At 35.5% G+C, this 26,731-nt stretch overlaps 1 protein-coding gene across 4 annotated transcripts in view; it reads right to left on the reverse strand.

Annotated features, from left to right (window-relative positions):
• Nucleotides 1–416: 416 nt before the first annotated feature.
• Nucleotides 417–26,731, reverse strand: part of LAMA4 (laminin subunit alpha 4) — a 127,590-nt gene continuing 101,275 nt past the window's right edge. For all 4 annotated transcript variants that reach the window (XM_039870634.1, XM_039870649.1, XM_039870629.1 and 1 more), the window contains exons 25-39: nucleotides 25,493–25,624; nucleotides 24,263–24,405; nucleotides 22,544–22,682; nucleotides 21,960–22,097; nucleotides 20,175–20,308; nucleotides 19,078–19,242; nucleotides 18,148–18,301; nucleotides 12,138–12,325; nucleotides 10,746–10,935; nucleotides 9,797–9,952; nucleotides 8,422–8,581; nucleotides 6,589–6,719; nucleotides 5,366–5,459; nucleotides 4,754–4,873; nucleotides 417–884 (exon numbers count right to left, since the gene is read on the reverse strand). In XM_039870634.1, the coding sequence (XP_039726568.1) occupies nucleotides 739–884; nucleotides 4,754–4,873; nucleotides 5,366–5,459; nucleotides 6,589–6,719; nucleotides 8,422–8,581; nucleotides 9,797–9,952; nucleotides 10,746–10,935; nucleotides 12,138–12,325; nucleotides 18,148–18,301; nucleotides 19,078–19,242; nucleotides 20,175–20,308; nucleotides 21,960–22,097; nucleotides 22,544–22,682; nucleotides 24,263–24,405; nucleotides 25,493–25,624 (2,190 nt within the window). In that variant the 3' untranslated portion in view covers nucleotides 417–738. The remainder of the gene's footprint in view (nucleotides 885–4,753; nucleotides 4,874–5,365; nucleotides 5,460–6,588; nucleotides 6,720–8,421; nucleotides 8,582–9,796; nucleotides 9,953–10,745; nucleotides 10,936–12,137; nucleotides 12,326–18,147; nucleotides 18,302–19,077; nucleotides 19,243–20,174; nucleotides 20,309–21,959; nucleotides 22,098–22,543; nucleotides 22,683–24,262; nucleotides 24,406–25,492; nucleotides 25,625–26,731) is intronic.

Here is a 26,731-nt window from a genome sequence, read left to right on the forward strand (position 1 = left end):
TTTATACTTTTAAATTGAATTTATCATTTTGTTCTACTCTCTTTGCTGTAATGTCCTCCATAATTACTATAAAACGCACAGTGATAATATCCCTCAGGAGCCTCCCCTCATGTACAATGTTTATATTTATTTTAAAAAAATAAGGAAAAAAAGTAGTTTGTTTAATTCCTCTTTTCTTATCAAAAAATTAAATTATACTTTAATTTTTCTAATTTGTTAGAAATTTACTTTATTAAACCTTGATAATGCTATAAACCTAAAATATTCTTGTTATACTGAAACAAATCGGTCATCTAATTTTAGATTTTATGTAAATTAGTAATCTTTTTCAGGATAAGGAAAAGTATACCAAAGATATTTTGGTACAGATTTGAAAGTTATCTTCCATTGAAAAAAGATGAATCTGAGAATCTAGCTACACTTTAAAAATGTGTACCAGTGTTTATTGAGAATCCCTTCTGTTTTATTAGAAACAGGAACAGTAATTTCACCAGCAGGAAATAATACAATACGAGTTAAGTTTAACATTCCTTCGATTGTTGTACATTGCTGACATTTTGGATCCAAGGTAAGAATCCAAATGAGAAGTAATAAACATCCAGTCCCTGATGATTCATTTAAATCCTGCTCAACTAGCTAAAAGCTTCCATGGGGAGGAGGCGTTGCTGTTTCTCCTGGTTGGCTTTGCTTCTTTCAGTGCTCTAAAGAACATTGTACTTAGGCAGCTTTGCTGTTGTGTCAGGCTGCTGGACAGGAGTTGATGCTCACAGCGCCGCTGACCAGGGCTGCTTTATTGAAGCTCACTGGGCGTCCATCAATCACAAAGTGTCTGATGCAGCCTGTGAAGGGTCTGCTCGGAGCCAAGCGTGGTGTCAGTAGGGACTCTGAATAAAGAAAGAAATCAAAGATTGCAATTGAGGCATTCTAAGCCCAGATATTATTTCATGGTAAAAATGTACACACAATAATTGCTCACATCATCAAGATGATTTACATGTCAAAAATGAAATATGGTAATTTTCTCATTTAATCAAGAACATAATCTGCTTTTGAAGTAATATGAACATCTGGTAATTTTAAAGTTTTGCCGTATTTTCCATGATCAAATTTCTAAGTATATTTTAGCTGTTTTCTACGGCTGAAATTTGCCCCTTGCATGTAAAGCTTCAGCAGTGAATTTTCAGGATCTACCTATGCTTTTTGGAATTAATTTCACCTGGGCCTCACTTATTTTGTGTGTTTTGCTGAGAAGGGGGGAAGAAATTTTAGCTTCTACACTATATTTGGACTTGGTTAATGTTTCTGTTCAATTCAAATCATTTATTATTCACTCTTAAGCCTCCATATTTTTGCCAAGCTCATAAAATATAATGAGAAAATAATGAATTCAAATAAACCAAACTTAAATTTTTCTGAGCTCAGAGTTTAGGAACTATAAATAGGATAATGATAACGAGCCTAGTCTTCGTGTGGGCAAAGGTGCCCTAAGGTATGCCAGGAGAACTTTCTTCCCTTACCTTAATTAGAGATCTAGAAGAAGCCTTATGCTTATTAATTTTACAGACACAATTAAATGTGTTGGGGCGAAAGAAGCAATATAATTTAAAGCAATTTAGAGAGCTTAGAAATATCATGAAATTAAAATCCATTTAGTCAAAGATTATTATTATGTACAGATAGCTATGTGAGCAGTAGCAGATAAAAGATGGAAAACACTTAGTAACTCAGGAAGGAACATAAAACCGCACAGCAAATTATACATCATCAAGCTGCTGTAATAAGTTTTCTAAGCAATATAGATTAAGAATATGCAGAAGCTTTGTACTAAAAATAAGTCATGGAAATAGCATTTCATATTTACAATGATAATTACAAAGTTTTAGATTTGGAAGGAGCCTGAAAGATTAATTCCCTTTGTCTCTAGATTAGTATGGCTATATATATATTCTTCAAGGCTGCTTGGTGTACTTCGTGATCAGAATAAAAATGGGTGAACAGGAAAAACTGGATAAGGATATACCCATAAGGTATAGACCCATCTATTTCTCCTGCCTATTTTGGAGACTAGTTTTAGAATGGATTTTGAGTCTGCCCAAGCTTACCACCTTTTAGTTCATGGGGGTTTTCATCTAGAGGAAATAATTCATATAGAAATTATGGTCTACATAATTCACCACACAATTTATTGTAGGTAATGACAATAAAGTACCCTAGAACTCTAAGGTAATTGATTAATAAAATCAACACATGATTTTAATAGTGAACATTCTTCAGGTTGAAAGCTTGATTGTATATAGAATAATGTAGGATTTTCAGTAGAGAAATAAACATTCAGCTCTCTCTCTGTGTAGACTATATTAGCTTAAAAAAACTCTTTGACTTCTAATTTTGATTTTTAAGTTATACAGTAAAGTTGACCTTTTTTTGGTGTATAATTCATTGAATTTTAATGCATTAACTTTTCATTGATAGAAATAATGTCACCAGGGTTCCACGTGGTATAAGAGAACTGGCTGGGATTCCAAAAGAATTTAGTGAATACAGAGGTTTTATTTGTACCTAATTTCCTTTAGTTATTCTTTTCATGCCCCAGTTTCTGATGTGATTTTGGTGGAATTAATCTTAACAGCTCAAAATGATGTAATTAATGAAATTCAACTTAAATTATAATTGCTTTTGTTCTAGGTTTGTTGGCATGATTCCTAGATGGAATTAAAAGTTGCATTGGTGCAGTGCGGTGGTGGTTAGGCCCACCCTGGCCTGTTAGTTCCTGTGTGCTGGCTCATTAGCTAAAATTTGCTGTTAATTATATATCTCAGGCAGGCTGAATTTGGCTTCAGGTGCATCTTGCCCACCCCCATCTGTGAAGATTAACAACTCTTGTAGTGAAAGATGATGGCAATGTGTAAGCTGAGATCAGACTCTAAAAACAAACAATCAAAGAGACAAATATTTGTTTGCATGATATTGTAAGCACTTTGGGTACAAAGTAAAGAGCAAATATAACTTCCATGAGGGAGGGCCATGCTTGTTTCATCTGTCTCGTGGAAGCTTAATAGACACTCAATAAATGTTTGCTGTGTGTTGAATGAAGTCATGTTTCCCGGCAGCAAGGAGTGTACTATTTATTGAGTTTCAGCAACATTCTGTGATAAGTGCAACAACTGGCATGCATAGCACATTCTAGGGACAGAGGGGAATGTGTGTATATGTAGAAGTCTGAGCTAAAGGTCAATAGGGAGTTAAGTTGGGGGAGGAGTGGGAGAAGTTGTTCCTTGAAAAGGTACTGGTAGGGGAAAGGAAGAACATTTTCCAGAAATTGAGGCCCTATGCGCTTATGCAAAGGTCTGGAGCAAAGAGAGCATCACTGAACATTCAGGGAACTGCAGCTCTCAGAAGGTGTGGGGAGACCCCAGAGGTAGGGGCAAGGAGGAGCCAGATGATCAAGGACCTTGCATGCTATACTGAATTTGATCCTATAGACCCTTGGGAAATTTGAAATGTTTTAAACTATGTTGTGATTTCTAGGAAGAAAACAATGCGGAAATGTAAGAAATGGTGTGATACATCTTCTACACGATACCTTCATGAAGTGCAGTGGTGGCCTTTGCCAGAATCTCTTTCATAACAGAAGCCACGAGCAGGAGGAGAGGCCCCAAAGATGGGGATGAGAATAGATATGGGAAATAAAGGAAAAGAAGGGTGGTTTGGGGGGTGTCTCAAATATTTCTTTCATCAGGGAGTTACTGTCATTGTCAATACTGGTGTTTGAAAAATTCACATTTTACAAAGCAGAGGAGAGTTTAGTTCTATATTGGGAGTACCGAAAGTCTGATGCATAGTTTTACCTATGTTTTCTTGCTCTCTTAAAGCATTATTTACCTTTACATGGGTCAGTCTAAAATAAACTAATTGGAAGGCAAGGAAAATCATGTTTTTTTTTTTCTTAAAATCCCCACCAAATTCCAGATGTAAAAACTTGGTTACATCCTTCTCATATCCTTCTCTCTAGCTATAACATTCAATTATTCCAAGTTAGTGAAATGTGTGAAAACAAACATCCAACATAAGGTCATGGTCTCTGCTTCTGAGGTTTAAAATAACTGTGTGCGGGGGAGGCCCACACATGTCCCCTTCTCACCATCCTGGATTATACACCATTCTTGGCAGATGGCAGCAGAGATGTTACTGATGATGTGTACAGAACTGCAGCTGGGAACCTCTCTTAAGGAATGTCACTATGTAGGAACAACAGAACTTATGGTCTGCAGCCACTGTCACAATTCGGAGTAATCCTAGATAGAACTGTGTATTCTCTTCTCTTCTACTAAAGAAGGGCAGCAATTATCAGCAAACATTTAGTCTTCTAAAGTTCTCAGATCTTAGAGCAATATTAGTAAATGAGTTTTCTTTGTGTTAGAGATAATATAGAATGTGTGTTTCACTGTATATGTCAGGAGGCTATGTAAAGGGAAGAGAGAAAAATAAGCAAATATGGCAGAGGAAGATCGATATCTATTGTTTAGAATGCTGGGGTCTAATTCTTAGGTGTTACTTTGTTGTGATCTCTGTATGGGGAGTCAATATTGTCAGCATACTTTTTCCTGTGAAAGAACATTGTATATAAAATCATTAGAGTTATCAGGTGAATTGTGAAAACACATGGCTCAGTTCTTAATACTATAATAACAGTGATGAGAACTTATTTATTTTTTTTTAATTTGGAAACTTATCCTTTTAAAACAATTCTTACCTGGAACACCTCCAACAAACACAGGCTCCCTGTGATCAACTGGTTTTGGATTCAAGGGTCCAACCACATGGTTCACTTCAGAGTCTACGTCCAACTGAACCACATTTGAATCTCTAATAACTAAAATACAAGGAAAAGACTGGTCATAAACGACACTGGAGTGATTAATTTTCACGTAAAAAGGACTGATTTATCACAGCAATAGCTTCTATTTATTCCAGAATAAACCCCTCACTTCTATATCATTGAAAACATTAATGTCCAACTAAGCGATCACTGTGACATTTTCCTTTGAAAGGAAGAATATTTAAGATACTTTTTTCATATAAATATTTAAGAATATTTAAGATACTGCCACTTTTTTTTTGCTCCAAAAGTTATGCATTATTTAAATAACTCCCCAAGACTATTTTGGCAGCATTCAAATACATGTGGATTCAATAGACACATTTTAGTACAGTAATATTAGATTCTCCTCTTGGCTACTTTTAGACTCATCCATCACCTACTCCATCATATACTTTACGGCCTAAGTTCTGCCAAGCTATCATCCCCTAGGTGGGTGTGGAGATTTATTTTATAAAGCAAGCCAGGACTCTGAACTCTTCTCACCTGTAATTCTGTGCCATCTGCCATCACAGAGACCCTGCTTGGGTGTGACCGAGGTGGAAAAGTCTCTAATGCCATTGTTGACTTTCACTATGACCTGCAAAAGACCGGGTTACATTATATAATTTAATTTCATGCCTCATTGTCATGCTAAAAGTGAATTTCTTAAATAATTCACTACAGGGAAGCAATACTTTTAACAAGCATCCACACATAATTAGGTTAGCAATTTGAACACAAGGGGTCACTCTTCAGTTGCCTATAGAAATAGTTTAACGAATGCTCCTAAGAGAGACAGCAAAGTAAGACACAGGAGAGATGAGGGAGAGAAACAGTAAGATAACAGAATGAGTTCCTCTAAATGTTTAAAGACGTTATACAAAGCAATTAAGGGATTGGTGAAGAGCATAGACTTTGGAGCCTAATTGCCTGTGTTCATATGCCAATAGCCAGACTTACTCCTTGCCTCCATTTTCTTATTTGTAAAACAAGGGTGACAATAATATTACCGACCTCACAGAGCTATTGGGGGAATTAAATGAGTTAATCCATATGAAACATTTAGAATAATATCTTACCTTATATAGTAAGCACCATATAAGGATTGTTTAATTATTTTATGGTTTAATAGAATACCAGAACTCAAACATCAGTTAAGTTAGGAACAACAAATATGCTGCTTTTTTCTCAAGATTTATTTGAATATTCTCATAATGTTTTTTAGTAATATTATTTTAGGATAAAATTGGTGTTTAATTATAAGATTTTAAAAAATTTGTACCAGTTGAAAAAATGTATGTGTATATATATGTATGTGTGTGCGTGCGTGCGTGTGTGTGTGCATATATAAATACAAATATATACACATCTGGTATACATATATTATAGATAGAACGATACATGTTTTAGTGTTTGTTGGTTTTGATAGCTGGATATGTTTACTGCCTCCATTTGTTGTAAAGTTCTATTTTTGTTTTTAAAACCCTTTAGTGATATTGTTATTGTTGATTATTTACTTACTTTAGCAATGTCACATTTTTTTAATCAATTTCCAACATATAACTCTGAATCTAAATATTACCTGCATTTAAATTTTGTAGCTTCCCTGTCTCCCTGTCCCCCAGTCAGGAAAGATTGATGAAATAATTCTGTAAAATAAATCTGCTTCAAATCTAGAATCCAAGGTCAGAGGAGACAGACTGTTAAAACAATTTCAAACACAGTACCTGCCCATTTTTCATGTGAACATTTAGGTACTCCCCGTTCACACTGTGGCCATGAACAAGGGTTCCGGAACTGCTTCTGGGACGGACTTCAAATGCAATCTCAAACTTCAGTCCAATATTGAAAGACTCATCTGAGGAGAGACATACTACTAGTTCTCAAGAACAGCAACTTAAATTTTGTAACAATGGCGCGATTTTTTAATTATATATTTTTGTACTGTTTTTGAAAGTTTGACACATTTTTTAACAGATAAGTAGAAAGTGGCATTTTCCATGTCAAACACACTGTGGAAAGCTCTGTGGGGGACTGAGATAACCGGCACTCAGACCTGCGGTGGGGACAGCATGCTGAAAATATGCTACGGCTGTGTGAACTCAGGGGAGAAGAAATTGATTTCAACTAGCAGGACCACTTAACATTTCCAAAGTGAGAAGGAGGAAAAAGCACAAGTACAGAGGCCAGGCTGTTGGGAGAGCGCTGTGGAGGCCAGGGTGGCTGGATGGTCCCTCACGAAGGGAAAAGGCGGCACGGTGAGTGGGGAAGGTGCTAGTGCGCAAGTATGGAAGTTAGACTTTATTCTGAATTTATTGAACAATGGAGTTGACTCGATGAGCTCTGTATTGTAAAATAATTCTTAAACAACATCAACAAAAAAGAACTGATACCAGTGCTGCAGAGCACTTCAGAAGAAAAAGAGCAGCAGAAGCAGTTAGGAGCCGCTATTGCAGAGACGTACAAAAATGAATTTTTGTCAAGAATAGCTACGTTCACTCCAAGAGACTCATTGAGAACTAGGCCATCTTAGTAATGTTCACTTGATGTGTCTTCTATAAATCACTTTTTAATTTTTCTTGCTATTAGTTGATGTTTATGGAGAACACAAATTGTGTATGTTGCTGTGTTTTGTAAGCTGTCCGTGTTTTTGAGTTCTTATCCCTGAAATTCAATGAAGGACTGAAAAATGTGAGTGTAGGTGTTTTAGCAGGAAAAAAATGAAAGGAAAGCAAAATCAGGAGCTAGAAAAAGGGAGGAAATATAATCTCTGGTTATTCTATTGGACTTGGTGGTGGTTTAAGAAGGTTTACTTGGCTGCACTGAAATGTCTTCATTTAGGGGTTGTACCAAGTACCTAAGTGCCTTGAGAGCAGCAGACATGTGGAATATTTTATTCCTTTTCCCTGTCTTTCCCAGCACCTACCCTGGTGCTTTCTTCACACCTAATGTTTGCTCTAATGTTTGTTGGAATGTGCCGGATGGTGATTGTGTATAGTCTGTTAGGATTTTATTTATCTTTAGAGCTATTATGTTCCATCACCTGGCATAGGGACTGCCATACTGGAGGCATACAATAAAAACTTACTGAATGAGTGAGAGAGTAATAGTTAAGGAGAATCAAAATCCAGAAATAAAATTTCTGAAGGTTAGTGTTGTCTGCTGGTGTTGCAGGTCAAGTGAAGAAAATGGAACTTCCTTTAGAAGGGATAATGCTACAAGGAGCAGAGAGAGACGCAGAGAGCAAGGTGGCCAAGAGCCAACATGGACCAGACTATGGAGCAACACAGGAACTTCTGAAGGAGCCCAAACGGTCTACAGCCAGAGGTTTGGCAGCTGTGGAGAAGCTCTGGCCAGGGAAAGAAAATAGGGATGGACACGTGTGTCTGGTGTGGAGTAGTCAGAAGGGTGAAAGGTGGTCCTTGTGGGAAAAGGCCGCTTTCTAGAGCTGAGTGAGCTTGGCATTTTGAAGTTTTAACTCTGGGCCCAATTTCCCCGTTAGCCACCTCTAGGAAAGAAGTATTTCATGATTCAATGTTTTCAACATAAGTCGTTGTTACCTAGAACCACGTATCCCCCTTCTGTTGAAAAGTATGTTCCTGTTTCCATTGGACCTTCAAAACAAGGAGTCACGCTGAATGTCTGAGAGGCAGAGGTGATGGAGGCTCCGTTGAGCTGGAGATTGCTGAGACAACCACTGAAACTGTAGACTGAGTTTATCTGTGAGAAGAAGACATTTCTTAAAATCCATTTTCTCAACACTCACAGATGCAGATGCACCAAAGGGAAACAAAATGAAGGGATTTGAGTCTTGAGAGAAACCAAGTAATTCCTTATTTATCTTAGCTATCTGAGTGATCACTAGTTTTCCAGGGAGTTGCTTTTTAATTAGTTCTTTGAAGCTAGAATTTTCTATGTGATAATGTCAGCCTATAGTCATTAAGCTATGAAAATTTTTATATCTACCATGACAAAATAAACTGCAGCTGTGATTTTCAAATTGAATATTAACAGTATCCTAGTTTGTTTTCATTCAAGAATGACAGCTCTGCCCAAGATCACCTAATGCTAATGAGAGCTAGCGAAGTTTTTAACTGTTAAATCTACCACGGTTAAACAGCAGAAAGCTCGCATTTCTGGCTTTATTAGCTATTTTTGTGGCTGAACATTTATCATACCACAGGATGTGAAACTTGGGCCACTTCTCAGTGCTTTAGAAATCTTTAAGAGGTTGTAATGGAATTGAGGCTACTTACTAAAATCTAATTAAACATCAATCCCTCTTTCCCCTTTTTGTTTTATCCACATATATGAATGGAGCTTAGAAACGTATTGACTTCTTTGCATTAAAGTCAGATCTATATATTAAAAATAATTTAGTCATTTAATGCATTCTCTTTATCACTAAATATTTTTTAAATGTGCAATGTTTTAAACTTTTAAATGACAAAAATAACATTTCTTATTATACCCTCACTTCTCCTCAGGAGTAACTACCTTTCCTTACACATATACAAATTGTATCTGTATGTGTAAGAAACAAAAATGAGATCGTAGTTTATAATAGCCTGAAAGTTTTCTTCACTCAATAATATAGAATGGAATGACATGCTTTTATGGGGGAGTATTTTTATACCAAAAGTTTGGATACTCACTGAACAAATAAGCAATTCCTTGAGGCATAACTTTCATGACAATTTCTACCTCAGAAACTTTTTTCATCTTACCTCTACTTTCGAATCAAAAGGTTACTCCTGACTTTGTAATGCCACTGGGTGGGCAGATATCCCGTAGGACAATACTCACTTTCATATCTCCTCTCCAGCCAAACTACAGTTTCACTCTTGCCAGTTTCCTAATTGCAAAATGAAGGCTGGATTAAATAATCTTCTAGCTCTAAAGGTCAATGGCTCTATTTGGTTATGCCTGGCTTACCTGGACATTTTTCACAGCTCTTCCAGGAGCCACACCTCCCAAATAAATAGGGCCCTTGATTTTCCAGGCAGCAACAGTAGGAGGAAGACTTTCTTCTAGGACACGAAGACCATCAATTATCAGTCGGCCGCTGCTCTTTTCCCGAATGAATATCACCTGGACGAAGAGAAGGCAAATAGCCCATCTCAAGTATATCCCACGATTAGGAGAGAGGCTGTGTTGCCTCTCCTCTCAACTTTACTGTTGCAATACTGTGGGAGACCTGCAGAAGTCCTTTAGAAAAAGTGGTCCCTTCTCTGAAAGTCAGGAGTTTGTCTCTCCCTTTAAAACCTGATTTAAAGTTATAGGCTTAATTTCTCAATACAGCTTGTATTTAGCGGAGTTCTCTATGAAGTTCTTCCCAGTTGGCCAGCCCACATGCTCTCTCCCAAATTTATTGTAGTCTATTTTAAGGCGGCTTAGATTGCCTACTCTTTCCATTACCTACATCCTGATTCGCTTCAATATTTAGGTAATTCTTCCTGTTATATCCTGTGTTCCTAACAGGTATACTCTTCACTTTGTATCCTTTAGAGCCTCGCCTAAAAAAACACTCAGCAATTGTTGTTGAAAATTTACAACATTATAGGCAGTAGGAAAAACAGTCAAGTGAAAAATCTTTAGAAACCAAAGTTCATTTATGTTGCCCATTGATTCTTTGGTTAAAATAATTGCATTAAAAAAAAGTTGATCTGTCAAAAAAATTACACTCAGCTTATATCTCTTTTAATAAAGTGTGCTTCGAGATTTTTATAAGAAATTAATAAAAGTTTTTGAAATTGAACTCAGCATATAAGGACAGAATTTTAAAACAGATGTTTCTAAAGAAAACAATAGTGGGACATTAGTGTCAGTCCATTTGCCACTGGTGGATATTTGCAGATAAAAATATTCTTTGCCTTCAACTTACATCATGCCACAATCCATCATTGTATTTCTCTTGGCTTCTAATCTTCAGTTTCTTGTGGCCAACATTAAACATGAAAACCAAGCGGCCATGGGCTAAGAACAGAGTCATGAAGTCATTCTCTTCTTGATCCGAGACATAGAAAATCATCCCATGGGAGGAACGAGTTTTCAGACGAATAGAAAACTGCGATCTGGTAAATGAAAAGAGAAAGCTTACCACCTATAAAATGAGACTGAAGGTGATCTTGAGTTCCCAAATACAAGGTAATGAAGAATAAATAAGTAGCCATTCTATCTGATCCCAAGCAGCATTACCTCTAACGATCCCTTAGTATTATTAATAAATATTGAGTAAACACTGCTAGTTTAAAAATGATCTCTCTCCACTTCCTTATACAACAGGGATACAGTCCACAATTAAAGAAGTGTTGTTTCAGTTAAGGATCACATCATGTCTTGCTTGGAAAATATGGTTGTAATTAGTTTAGTAAAAATCTATACGTTAAAGGAACTTATTTATGTGAACAAAATACTAGTGTGTAATTATAGAAATGAGTAGAAATGATATGATATGTGTACTATGTAAAATACAAATTCAATTTTTTCCCCAGTAAAAATTAATAGATGGATATCACATGTTAAAAAAAAACAAACAAACTACCAGTATGTGTAGAACTTAAAACTTCCTAGAAATTTAGATCCAGGCCATAGATAATATACATTTATTATGCTAACTTCTAGTTTGATTAACTCTAAATTCTTCCTGAAAAATACAAAATACTGATCTTGGCTATTAGGAAAATAGCAAATTAGAAGGCATTAGGGTTTCTTACTAAATACACTGCCTATATGAGTGCTTGAAAGAACTATGCAAGACCTATATAAGAATATTTGGGTGCTAACACTTTAAAAGAAATCTTCAATAATACTAAAAATCTAGAGATTTATGGAATACTGGGAAGAGGTGAGCGGCTTTAGACATAGCTTGAGGGCCAATAAAGATATACATGTATTTTTGTATTTTCAGAGTCTTTCCTTATTAATCTTCTAGCATTTCCATTTACAATCGAAAGCAATTTGTATGTGGGAGGAAGGGTGATATCAAGGTTAGAAAAGTCATTTGAAATTTGCTCATCTTCCTCTTTTTGATTGTCTTTTCTTTTTAATAAAACACAGCAAAGTCCTAAGAGAATGCTCCTTACTTTGGGAAGAATGTCACAGAGAATGTAATTTATATGAATTTCATACTATTTAGTCTTTGTTTTGATGGTAAAAGAATATAATTAAGGTGGCACAGAGAGAAAAGATCATAGGAAAAAAGATGATATATGGCAAATAAGGATGAAGCCCAGCGACAGTGTTAAGTTTTTGGAAGGATGGTGTGTTACTTTACTTTTCACCAAAATCTCCATTTAAGTGTTCAAATTCTTGGCGGCTGTTGGCTGTTCCTCCGTACTGATAGGCGTGCTCTATTGCTCTAGGGCTGTTGGAAAGGCGACAGTGAGAGTCTCTTGGAGCATTCTTCTCTAGGAATTTCAGGCCAACAGGATCCCATGAAGGTGAATCTTTACTTTTCTCTCCCTATAAGCATGGCAAGTAAGTCATATTAAGGGATAAGAGTGACGTACTAGTATCAAAAATTCATTTGTTACTTCCTTATCACTAATTATAATAATAAAATAATTAAGCATGTGTTATTTGTGCATTGCCCATTAATGCCCATATACTTACCACTGTCAGCAAATGACAGCGGCATAATATGTTAACAGATTCAAAATTCTAGTCTATGACAGTAAAGCATAAACTGAAGCTATAGAGATAACTACTCTTATCATTTAAATTAAATGTACATCTTAACCAATGGTGAAAAGTTGGCAATAACATAATCCTGAGAGACCCAATCGGTAAAAGCCACATATTATAGGTGACAATATAATTTTAACACACATATTATTATTTATACATGCTGTATAAAAAGTTAACATACTTAGCAACATCTTCAAAATATTTAAAAACATTTTTAGTGATAATATGTGTAGCAAACTTTTATGTGATAGGATACGGAGTAATTTTTAAAGATTATCTTCTGCTATTAAAATTGCACTGCCGATTTTAAAATTTAGAGTTGTAAAACTACAGAATACTATTTAATAGTTATTTAGTCTTAATTTCTGAAGCAAAAGGAAATGCAAATAAATCTGATCATTCAGTCATTTATTCATTTATTCAAGAAAATGTTTATTGCATACTTCATAGGTGGAAGTGAAGTTGGGAAAGAAATCAATGTTTCTGTAAGTCTTCCATGGGCAGTATGTGGTGGGGAATAGAAAGGTGAGTGAAAAATGGTTCTTGTATTTTAAGAAACTGAAAATCTGTTTGAAGGAATAGGCATATAAATAGCAAATTGGAAGACAGGTTGGTAACAGATAGAAGGGACCCTAGATGACTTGCTAGAGGATGGAGTTTTGTTTTTTAGGCGATGAAGAGCCACACAGGTTTTAAAAGCAGGGAGTGGCACAATATGACCTAGTTAGGAAGAAAGCTTGCAATAAAGGAAGGGCAAATAGAGGAAATGTTTGTCAGTAGGAAGAACTGGAGAACACAGCAAGAGTCTGGATGAAATACAGAATTAGATAGGAGAAAAAAATCCTGGTTCAGAATTATTGAACGAACACATACCTTTAGTTTTAACTCCTCCCTAATTCCCACTGAAAGGTCAGAAGAACTAAACACGTAAAAATATATCCACAGTAAAATAAATCCTCCTGGAAATCTCGGAGGGTTTCTGCTAGCAGATCAAAGCAGTGCGGAATTTCCAGAAGTTATAATGCAGATTGGAACAGATTGTCACTAAAACTCTTAATCTCATATGGGCAAAAGACAAGACATCAAAAAAAAAAAAAAAAAAAGTGATTCAAGCAAATTTCAGAATTATCCTCAGAGTCCAAGGGTGGTGGGCAGAGAGTAGGCTAATTAACTGAAAGGCAGACCAGCTGTGCCAGTATTCTGCTCGCAGGCAACAGCTCTTACATTCGTGTTCTGGAAGTGGAGACTCTCACAGTAGTAGTTAGATTAAAGAGCGTAAGGTGATTCTCAGAGATTCATCCGTCCTAAAGGAAAGCCCACCTGGTTCTACTGTCCCCTCTTCCTTTCCTCATATAGTCTTCAGGACTTAGAACCTGATTCACTGCTACAGAAGCAAGATTTCTCTCTTGGATGGAGGAAATACACCTAGTTACCAGTTTTTTTTTTGTTTTGTTTTGTTTTGTTGTTGTTGTTTTGGCCCAGGCCCTCATCTATATATAATGGCCATAGCTTCAAGCCATGGGTGGGCAGAATGGGCTGGACTGAGGCTTCAGGGAGACTCTTTTCCTCTAACATATCTTGGGAAACTTCCCCAAACTCCATGCTGTACTCCAGCCTTAGTGGAGTAACATACCTTATAATGACAGACAGGAAACCTTTGTTTCATTGAGGAACACAGGAAATGCTTTGCATGGAGCCCAGAGGGTGGGGGTAAGAGACTGGTGGAGGCTTGGGGGCTCTCTCCAATTCTGGCTATTCCTCATTCTCTCCATTTTTATGGAGAGGATTTCACTCTTTCGCACTCAGTGCATCCACTTAGCTATGGCAAGAGAGCAACAGTGCAATAGACTACAGGGGCTCAGTGAAGCACAGGATCATTGGACCATGGCGGTCTCAATTGATCAGCGCTGCCTTTCTCTGCTTCGATGCGGTAACACATGGACAAGGATCTGTCTCTCATCTGCTGCAAAAAGTAATAAACACTGATATCTTTATATATGGCAACTAAATACTCTAAATCCTCTGTGGATATATGCTCCAAATAATAATAAGAGAAATTATAACTTAATCAACTACTTCACTACCAGATAACACAGAAATTTAGTTTACTATGCTAAATTGGGTATGTGTGTGGGGATTCTCCCTGAACCCCATTAGATTTTGCTTTTACCAGTGTAAATTTTTTTCTCCTAAGGGTCTTTTAGTTGCAATCCAGGTGGTAATACCAATTTTAATTTAGCTAGATTCTTTTGTTTCAGATAACAACCAAACTGATTAAGCCACTTAAAAAAAAAGAGGCCAATGTGTTATAAATATATAGGAGTATCTTAAGAACACAGTTCAAGAGAAGACAATATAATGGAGTCCTAGCAAGGGCAAGACTCAGGAATTGGAATGCTAGGAAGAATCAAGGCACTCCTTTTCTGGACATTCTGGTACTAGCTTTGTTTTCTTCTCGGAATGTCTATTTTCATTCTTCTTTCTCTACAGGACAGCTTTCTGCCTTTTTCTCTCTCTGCAAAGCAGCTTTCTTTCTCTGTGCATGATTAATGTAGAGCTCTTAGGTTTACATGTTTTACCAGCCCAGACTAGTGTCTCTGGGTTCCCAGGAGATAATCTGATGGGCCAGCTTAGTTGACATGATCTACCCGAATCCAATCATCTCTATCCAGATAGATGAGGTCACATGTCTAAAATATTGGCTTTGCCCAGTGGGTAGGGAATGACTTCTCAGAGAAGGGAGGATTGGCCAGATACCCCAGAATCATGTCCATTACAATATGTAAAATGTTCGTTATCACATTAAACACCAAATGAGAAACTACTCTCTCAATTAAATTTGAAAATATAAAAATTTTGGAAAAATTTCAGGCTGGAACATTGGTGGTAAGACAGGTATTCTTATATACTCATGAGGGAATATAAATCGGTTTTACCTTTTTGGAAAGTAATTTGCTTCAACCCAGTAATTATATCTCTAGGAATACATCCTAAATATTTATTTAGCAATATGATCAAAGATTAATGTGCTATGATCTTAATCTGTAAAAGGAGAAAATTAGAAACAACTGAAAGTTTATTAATGGTTAAATAAATTATAATAAATAAAAAGGGATATTAAGAAGTATTGTGAAAACAAATTACATAAGCTCAAATTGCTATGATTCATCCTTGATAAAAATTTAAACCAGAGGCCACAAGTTTTTCTTGATAGCTTTTTAAGAAACTATAGACACAAGGGTAAATATAAGAGATTAGCAAACATTAACATTTCAATTACCCAGAAAATGTAAATGACAGCTATAGTGATTCTGTATCTTATTACAAAATTGAGTTTCTAAAACTTTTTACCAGAAAGGCTAAGAGGTCTCCTATATAATATTGAAAAGTTTGTGTTAATAGTTCCAAGGGCTGTTAATTATAACCTTGAGACTATGAGTGTCTAGGAAACTACATTTGACAGACAGCTTCATACAGAAAACTGTATTCATTTAAAAGGGTAAACTGTGTTTGCTTTAGAAAATTGATCTTTCTTATCAGCCTATGATATTAATCTCCTGTCTATGAGCCACTGACCAGTGCTCGAGTCCCAGCCAAAAAATTCTCAGGACAAACCTTTCAGTATCATTATATGAAAGTGACAGTCAGAGACCATCAGAATTTCAGTGTCCTCTGAAAACTCCTTCATAAAAATCAATAAAGTTATGTCTCTGCATGAATCACTTTAAAAAGTCTTCTATGTGAAATTCAGGAAGAGATCCTAGAAAACATGTAAGATTTGATTATACATGAACAAAATTATTTTATTAAAATTGGTAAAGGGAAAGTTTCATGAAGATTCTAAAAAGTGGTCCACATAAGCTGATATATACATATATAGTGAAGTGCTCAAGATAAAAACCATCAGAAGGGAGAAGCTGGTGAGGATGCTTCTCTCTGCTGATGGTTCAGAAGCCAGCCAGGGAAGGAAATCAGTTCTTCCCCTGAAAAAGATGCTCGACTTCATTAGTGTTCAAGGACATGAAAATTAAAACCACAATGGATGCCATATTTGTCCATTAAACTGGCTACATTATAAAGATTTGACCATATCCAGTGTTAGCAATTGTGGAGGACAATAGGTTCTTTCGAATGCTATTTGTGAGAGTGTAAATTAGTATTGCCTCAACATTGAAAATGCACATTCCCTTAATTTAAGCAATTCCACTTTTAGGAATCAATCCTTCAAAAACACTCACGAGGCTTTATACAGATATAACAGCTGAACGTTTACTGAACGTTTACTCTATGCAAGGTACTGTGCTAAGAACATTTCATACATTAACACATTTAGTCTTTATAACAATCCTATGATGCAGATAGCTAAGTATTTATTGAACACAAATTATGTGCATTATTCTAGGCTCTTAGGATACTTCAGTGAACAAAACAAAGCAGCTTGCATTCTTTCAGAGGAGACAGACGGTAAATAATAAACATGATACATAAAATAAGTAATAAATTAAAATGTGATAAATGCTATGGAAAAAAGAAGACCAGAAAAAGACAAAGATCAGTAGTACTTGGAAGGCAGGAGGCAGGCTGTGGTATAAAATGAAAGGTTAAGGGAGGTTTCATTGAGCAGATGAGAGGCGGGCAATCATGGAAGGAGGAGTTGTTTGTGCAGATATTTGGGGAAAGAGTTGTCCAAGCAGAAAGAGAGCTGAAGTAAGCACCTTAAGGCTGGAGTCCACGAGGCCTGTCCTAGAAGAGCCAGGAGATCAGTGTGAGGAGAAGAGCAAGTGAGAGAAAGGGGCCTGGATAATATAGGGCCTCTTATGACATTGTAGGGACTTGGGCTTTTATTCAGAGTGCAGTGGAGGACCACTTTGAGCAGAGAAATGACCTGATGTGACTTATATAAGGATCTGGTGCTTGTGCTGTGAAGAGACTCGTGGGGAACCAGGTAGAAGCAGGGAGGCCTGTTAGGAGGCTATTGTAATTCAGACAGGCGATGATGGTGGCTTAGATCAGGGAGGGAGCATTGGCACCTGAGTACATTGTTAAAATTGAACCAGAAAAAGGTAGGAGGTAGGGGGGAAATGATTAGACAGAAAGAATAAGAAAGAATAGTAATCAGAGAATGTAAACTTAAGATTTTGATGATGAAGCAGCTCTAGTTGATGCCACAGATCAACTAACTGTACATGTGAGTGGTTGAAGTGAAGGTCAAGGAAAGAGGGAAAAACAAAGGAAGGATCAGGAACTTTAATAATTTCCATGATTATGACAAAAGTCTGAGGTTGTTATACAAAAGCAAATGATACTAGAGAATAATAGTACTAAATTATATAGCATATGCAAACTGTTATGTATGGAGCAGTTTTAACCATTCTGTTGAAAAGTAGTTGGAAGTATAAATAAAATCTGACTCAAACTATTTCATGAGAAACAAGAATTGATGCAACGAAGCTGGTAAGTTGAAATATCTGATACTATAAGAATCCTACTTTTCATATCTCCACAGTTGTAAACTAAATTCTGTAAAGCATCAGTGTCAAGAGTTGTGTGCGTGGAAAACAAGGCAACTGAGAAGTTGGCACAGCATTCTATTTTACCTTTTTATTCTGACTTGTTTTAGGCTTTGAGGAATTTTTTCCTTTTTTGTGAAGGAGAAACAATGGCGAAGACTCAATGGGACACTCATAAAGAGAAGTGTGGACCTTTTCGGAATACCGCTGAAAATCTTCGACCTCCACATCTCTATCCAACCTATGTTTGCAACAAATGAAAAAAAGCCTTAAAAATATTGCTCATGATGAAAACTTTGGAAGTCAAAGAACTTTGGCAATTATCATTTTTTGCGTGTGTGTGCGATGGGTCTTTATCCATCAACCACTGTCTTAATCAGAATCCTTTAAATGATCATTTAATCGATTAATCAATAACTTTGTGGCAGGTACCAGCACATTCTGACAGATGAACGTTTCCCTTGCCACACTCTGGGCGATTGTGATCCCCTCTGTATTATGTAATCTGTATTAAATTTCTCCCTTCCCTGTTCTTGTACTCAGGGAGCCCTCATTGTCTCTGTTAAGAATGTAGACTAATGGCTTTGTTAAAAGTCATGCATTAAATTACGAGCACTTTCTTAAACCGCTTAACAAGGATTTGGTTATTTTGCTCTGTACTATATCATTAATAAGAACTACAGAAATAATTGGATCTAATAGTTACAGCTTGCTGTATGCCAGGTGCTTGATGCACATTATCTCACTTAATCTTCATAACAAGGCAGGCACTATTACTATCTGCATTTTGCAAGTGGATAAATGAAAGTTTACTTAGCCAAGGTTGTACAGAAATTAAAGGGCAAAAAATACAAACTCAAGTATGTTAGTTGCTCAAGAACATGAAAGCTTTTAATTATTACACCTAATGCCTCTGATATTTTCATAGTTCTCAGTTTTAATAATGTAAATATTTTCATTATTGATCTGATCTTCTTTATCAATCATGCAGATTTATAAAAAACGAAAATATTATACCTGGTAAAGTAGGCATTACTTATACAGCCGGTAAAATTAGCATACTGGGGACTGATGGGTGAGCCACCGAAGTAAAACTTCTTTTCATCTGCTTGTGCCTGTTCCGATTTCCCTTTGGTAGGATTCTTACTCCCGAGTCTGCTTTTATCTACTATCAGTTCATATCTGCAAAGGAAAAAGCTTCTTTACACACCACGCGGTTAATATTTTACCTAGAGTTCTATTCTAGGTTGCAGGTTTCCTCATGAAATTGAAATGAAAAGACAATGAGTTGCCAGACTCTATGAAGCCTAGAATAAAAAGGTTGGATATTTCTGTATGCAGAAAAGACTCTTCTAACCATAATTGTAATTTCAACCCATGAAAGTAAGAAGATGACTAGTCATCAGCATTCTTTTTGTTGCTGTCGTTTGCTTTTAGGGTTTTTTTTGGTGGGGAAAAAAAAAAAACAGAACTTACCTTATGGTAATCATTTAATCACATCTATGGGAGACCATTTTCATTGCAAAGTACATTGAATGGTTTTGATCCTGATTAGAAACGGAGTCTAGGAAAAGCCCTATTCATGTTTTCTTTTGATGGGAGGACTCCGCAAAAGTAGACATAGAACAGCAGCAGTCTACAACAGAGGTTCATTTCTTATCCCAGAAAGCTTTCTTATTTTAGAAAAGAAAATCAGTATTATGTATTTTAAAAATAAAGTTAGAGATTTTAAAATGTGGCATAAATATAGTGTTCCCAATTGTTTAATTTAAAGTCTAAACAAACCAGTATTTTCTGAGTTCCTTCTATGTGCAAAATAGAAGGAACTCCACTACACTCCACTGAGTTAGTACTATGTATAAGCACTTCCTCAAAGAGATTGTAGCTTATGATTTTACTTTATATTCTTGTTAAGTAATTTTATAGTTAACTTATTTTGCATGTCTTGAAAATTAATAGCAATTAAAAAAAATAAGGTAGATAATTCCTTCCACCATTTTTTCAAACGCTAGAAAAGTAATAGGCTATCCTATTATTCATAGTGGTCATTTGACAGAATCGTACCCTACAAATAAAGCCATCTGATGGAAAGACTATATAGTGAGGAGCTGTACCTTGCGGGTGAGACAGAGGTAATGATGAAGTGCGACAGGCCGTCATTATACTGCTTATCTGACGACTGCACCTTGATTCCCTTTACATCCATGATCACAGTGCCATTATCCAGAGAAATGGAGAACACGTCTGACTGAAATGCAAGCACAGGTTTTGAAGTAGGAAGTCCAGGTATCCAAAAGACAGACACATTTTTAACATTTTAACAGAGAGTTTGCTTGCAGAAAAATTTCTATGAATAACAACAAAAACAAAATATTTGATTGCTTGTATTTGTGCTGCCTATAAAATTAGATACATTTCAATAAAAAAGGAATCTCCTATATTTAGAACTGAAAATTTCAGGTGATTTTGTCATGTTGAGAGTTGTCCTAGTGTCAGTTACTTTCCTACCTCAGGCATTTCTACTCCATCACATCTTACTTTTAATCCCTTTTGAAAGTACATATTTGAATCTTCTGGGGAATGTAGCTAGATGACTAGAAAAAAGTCAATTTGCTACTTTGGTTTTTTTTAAATGTATCACTTTTCATTTATAGAGGTAGAAAAGAAATAAAAAAAGCAGAAGTTAATATCTCTTTCTGAATTTGCTTATTGTTTGACTCAAAACATTGGCGAAATGATAATATTCCTTCTTCTCCTTTATATGGGCATCAAACTCTACAATTACCCCAGCACAAAACTACTTTTTGTGGACCAAAAGTGTTATTTAATTAACCACGGTAATCTGAGGCAGGTTAGGTGACAGAGGTCATATAAAATGCGGTGGGTAAATTTTCACAGAAGCTACTGATTTAAATTAAACTCAATATAAATGTGACAGGTAGAAGGTAATAAGTATGAAAAGTGACAGCTGCTCTCATAAATTATATTATGACCTGGTCCATCAGTTGTATGTATTGGTGATGACCTTTTCAGAGATAAATTAGTTGAATTTTAGGGTCACCAAATCTCTATAGACTTTTTTTTTTATTCTTGAAATAAGATATCTTCATAAGCTGAGCTCAAGTGTTCTGCAGCAAATGCAAGAACAGAGATGTTCTTTTTACTATTTTATAAATTAAATCACACAAATATTTCTTCTTAATATACACACAGCGGTTCTTCATTTTTTTTTGTGCCATTAACTCCTTTGGCTGTTTGGTGATACATATGGACTCTTTCATAAAATGATATTTTAAGATGTATAAAACGAGTAGAAACACAAAAGAAACCAATTACATTGAAATACAGTTTCAAAATATTAAAACAATAAACCTGTGATATAGTAATACATGTACTTCTCTATTAAGGCATTACATAATAAAGCCTAGTAGCAGATTTAAAACCTACTGTAATTTAGAAGTAGCAATGAGCAAAAATGTTATTTTGAGATATCTGTGACAGCTGTAATGTAAAATGAAAAATACTTGTGATTTCCATTAATCACAAAGTTATAGGTACTGCTAATATTATTGTGATTTGTTGTAGGCATTCACAACTGAAGAAAATACTAAATTTTAGTTAGAGAAAATAAAGATGTCATTTTTCTCCACTCAAGTCTACAGACCTCCTGAATTCTTTTCATGAACCTGAGGGGCGGGGGTATAATTCTCAGGTTAAGAACCCTTGATATACGATATACATAATATTTTATAAAGTGCATGAAATGAGGCATTCTGTGTGTGTATATGTGAGTCAAAATTAATCTGAATAAAAAATAAAAATCACTTTTAATGTGCTTAAAAGTATTTTTAATAGACAAAAACACCAAGAAGTTTCCTCAGGGAAAGACAAATACTTACCCCTGAAGCGTAATAAAATAGTAACCCATTTGGTTGAAATGTTTGGAAATTAAAACCTCCTTCAAAGCCATCAAAGAAAGATATTTTCTGAGTTGAAGCAATGAAACTCTGTCCATTGAAATACACTCTGCGAGATATCTATATGCCAAAAAAAAAAAAAGTGAATTTAGCATTTGCGATAATTAACAGATGCTTAAATGTGAATTTTTCAAATACTAAAGGCCTTATTTGCTAGTTCTGTATTAACAGTTTTTTTAAAAACTTTTGGTTTATATAGGAATTCAGGCATGTTAGTCTTCCTTCTGTGTGCCTAATAACAGTTGGGGTTTCAGCTTTTCCAGTTCCTCCAACCTGAGTAACAATGCTCTCACAGCCTCTCCAGGCTTTGGAAGACCCACCTGAGAAAAACTGAGGCAACTGGACAAGTTGCTTTCTAGCTTAATGACTCTTCTTTCTGCTGGTGGCAGAAAGGAGACCATGGTGTACCTCAGATTATAGAGAAGCCGAAAAGAGCTTTTCTAGCTTTTGAGAAGGGTAAGTTTTGTGTCTATTTATTAAAATGCATTCGATTGACTACTACTTACAAGATAGTCTTCTGGGCATCCATAACCAACTCCCAGAGTTTCTGTCTGCTCTAACAAATTGAAATCTTTCTTTTGGAACTGGAAACCCTTCATGCATCCTCTGAAGTTGATATCTAGAGGAAGGTGGGCTTTCAGTGTCCTGGAAAAGAAAAGTAGTCTATACTGATTCAGCCATGATGATGACGTGACCCAGTGTATGTAAGTTACATAATTTAATTTTATTTATAATCATTTATAATGGACACACTTTAAGGTCAAAAATAGTAAACTTTTGGCAATTTCACATGGTTTAAGCTATAAAATTAAACTGAGAAGAGTCAAGTTATTTTCTTATGTCACAACTGGTAAGTTAGAAGTTGAACCCAGTCTTCGGTCTCCCACTAGTCCACTTGGGTCATAAACGCATCTTCCTGGTTTTATTTGTAACACACTGTAATCAACTAAGGCTAAAATGAATGTTGGGCGTTTGGATCAATAGAAAAGTAAGAAATCCTTTAAGATCTGGAATGGCATTTTGCTCAGTACTATAATCCTAGTACTTATTATCATGCCTAATATTTAGGAGGGGAGGTGCCCAATAAAATGTTATTGGATATTGAATGAATATGAAGTTAGTTTCGATCAAATCACAACAGCTTCAATGTATTTTAGATGAATACTAGCCAAACTAAGGTTAAGAGTTCCCCATATTCTGCTCTGAGAAGATCATACCCAAAGGGCTGTGCTGATTGACATGGGGTGCATATAATGGCAACCATAGTGGATAAGGGTCCAATGTGGCATAGTTGAAAGAACTGAAAAGGCTATTTACTTTGGAAAGGAAGCTTGGAGAGCCTTTTTAAAATATGAAGCATTGTAACATTGAAGGGGGATGGCAGTAGTTGTGATTCAATATAAGGAAAAATTTTATAAAAATTGAAGTCATTAAAAATTGATTTTTTTTTTTTGTCTGTAGAGGTAACCATAGACACATCGCTATATTTATTCATAAAAGAGATGTGAAGGCTAATGGAGAGCAAGGATTCTGTAGTGGATGAGAGGTTGAACTGTATCAGCAAATCTCAAACCTAGTTATATAGTAAAATTGCTTAATTGGGGAAAGTTTCTTTCTTTCTTTCTTTTTTTTCCCCCCTTTCTTTCTCCTTCTTTTTCTTCTCCTCCTTCTGCTTTTTAATATTATGGTGTGGCCTTATCCCAGAGCATTGAGAATTTAAGGAGCGTGGGCATAGGCAATGGTGTTTATAAAACTCTCCAGGTTATTTTAATGAGATCTGGGATTGAGAACCATTGGACCGGAATATCCTAAAGTTGTCTTTCAGTCTTAAAAGTCTCTGATGCTATGACTTGATTGTAATAAGAGACAACCAAATTTTTATATACATATCAGAATAATGTTTCTCTATACTTAATTCACAACCTCTCGTGTAAACTTAAAATTTCTACCCTCAGATGCTATTTGAGAATTCAAATAAGTTTAAATTAAGACTAAAACAAAAGTGAAGGACCTGTAGATCACATCTAGTAGATGTTAATTTAAGGGGGTCCAGAGCACTAGTCGCAGAGGGCCCCAAGGTACATGACTGTGTATGTGCACCTGTGCACATGGGCATAAGTAGCAAGTGGGGGTGTCTAAACCTTTTACTAGACCTCTCCTGGGTGTTGAATACTTAGTCCAGTATTTAGTTAGTAATAAACAACCACTTAACAAAAAAAACTTACCTGGAATGTAAGATTTCTGAGGGAGCTCCTCCAATATATATGTCTGTGAAAGGTATTTTCATCTTTTCATTATCCATGCTCTTGACATGTCGTCTGTCAACTACCAAAATCATTTTCTTATCATTGTGGTAAATAATTGAGATCTGGGAGAAATAAGATATAGTAAGTCTTCATCACTGTTTAATAATCAACTTTCTGAAGACTACTGTATATTTTAATTATTCTGGTTAAAATAACTGTTCTTGTGTTTGTTCACAAAATGGGGAATAAATTTTCCTTTCTTACTCACAGACATGAAACTCTTACTGATATAAGCAGAAGTCCACATTTCCTGGAGAAGGATTTCCATGTGGAGAAGGAGCTAGCCCAAGAACAATTTTGTCATGAGACCAATTGCTTTCTTTGGCTCCTTTGTGGGGATTCAGGAAAGACCTAAAAACAGGTACCTTTTGGACCTTAGACTGCATGTTACCAGGTGTTATTATTTTGGTGACATAGTAAGAAACTTTAATAAATTTGTGAAAACGCTAGTTAGAGAAATGGTTAAACTAATCTCTTATTGTAAACCATCCTTATGATGGCTATGGACTTTTAACTGAAAAAAGAACTATAGCCTCTTATTCTCTACCTTTTGGTTCAGCTTCAAAGATATTATGCCTTTTATATATTTTATTAAATTGTAGATTTAAAGTATTTGTTAATAAAAATAGAAGTATATATTAGTATGCTTCACATCTATTTCAAGACTGAAGGGCATTCTTTATGGGTTCTCATTATAAGGAATCTGTTAGTATTTTCTAAGTTCTGGATAAATGGCTTAAAAGAAAATTTTCTCTTTATTCTACAATTTTTACATTTAGTAGGGCTTGAAGGATGAGTAAACAAATGGCTGTGTATCTACACTGGCATTTTCAACAAATGTGTAGAAGGATTCTATAGGGGTGCCATTGTAATGAAAGTATGGAGCATAGCAGGAACCTCTTGGTCATTAAAGCAACTGAAATGAATCCTTTGGTGACTCTTTTTCAGAAAGGTCAGTATGACCAAAACATCCATTCTTTTAAAGCAAATGTTATCCTGGAGTTAAGTAGATAAGTGCCCTTCAGTTGGTCTTCAGATGTGAGGTGTTCAATTTAGTTACTTTCTCATCTGTCTTATTTGAATATCTGATTAGATCAATAGATCTAAGTACAAACAAAACAAAAATACCCAAACTGCAATGATTTGTACCTCGTGGTATTTTGCATCATTAATTTGAGCTTTCTTCAATGTGTCTTCGAGATGCACAGGGCCATTGCTAAATCCAAAGTCATAAAACACGTGTAGGTAACCACTGCGCATTTCCAGGCTGAAAAACATGCTCTGCAGAGAGAAGGAGGTTGTAAGATGTGAGTGTTTGCTATTACGGAAGTGCAGATTTAGCTGAATTTGAGAAATAACACTGTATTCTGTATTATTGAAATTGAAGACTAAGGAGTCTTATGAAATTTGTATATAAAATAGAAATCACAACTATAGCCACATCAGCACTTATGTCTTATATTAATATACTAAAGTATTAATATTTATACGCTATTTAAAATGACTATCTTCTATTATTTTTTATGTACTTTATGAGAATTAAATTTTAAATTTACCTTATTGTCCTTTCTAAAATCTTGAAAACAGAGTAATATAGGCCATATGTTTTCAACTGCCCTTTCTTTAGGCAAGTTTTGAAGGTTATAACAGGCCAACAGATGTGATTGGATTCCATTTTGAGGAAAATTAGTAATATTGAAAACTAATTCTAAGGCATGCTAAAAAGAGCCTTAAAAATTATCAGCACATATGGATATAAGAAAAAAAATACCATTTCTGCATTATTTTGAAACACTAGATTTATGTAAATAAATATGAAATTATTATGTATTTGGACCATATGGTATTTGAGAAACAGTAATTCTGTAACACTCAAGTAATTTGCTGGTCAGCCTTGCTTGTTTCAGAAGATGGTTCGAGATACAAGAATGAAATGGATTTGAAAAATATGATATTATAGTAAAGTCTCTATTTTACAGAAAGTGATCTCCTGAGTGGAGATTGCATATTACAATCCACTGGAGGATAGAAATAAAATATTTCGACTTCTGTTTTCACTCATTTAAAAATTCCAAAATAGAGAGAGAAATTAACTTTTCATATTTAAGACATGGATTGACCTTGAGCCTTCATTTTTGTCCTTTGGATGGATTTTCACGGGATTCACATGGTATGTGAGGCTTCAAAAGTGGAACTCTTGAAGACTGGCAATGGCCGTTCACCCATTTCTTGCATTTAGCCTACTGCAATTTATTGCAGTTTATGGGTGCCCAGTTACATGGATTTATGGGTGAGATGACTTAAATAGAATATTTACAGTGATTTTCTATTGAGATGCAGTGATGTGACAATATTTTCAAACACATAGATGTTTATAGATTATATCCT

The sequence above is a fragment of the Pteropus medius genome, unplaced genomic scaffold (assembly GCF_902729225.1).
Source record: "Pteropus medius unplaced genomic scaffold, Ma_sr-lr_union100, whole genome shotgun sequence".
In the NCBI taxonomy this organism is placed as follows: Eukaryota; Metazoa; Chordata; class Mammalia; order Chiroptera; family Pteropodidae; genus Pteropus; species Pteropus medius.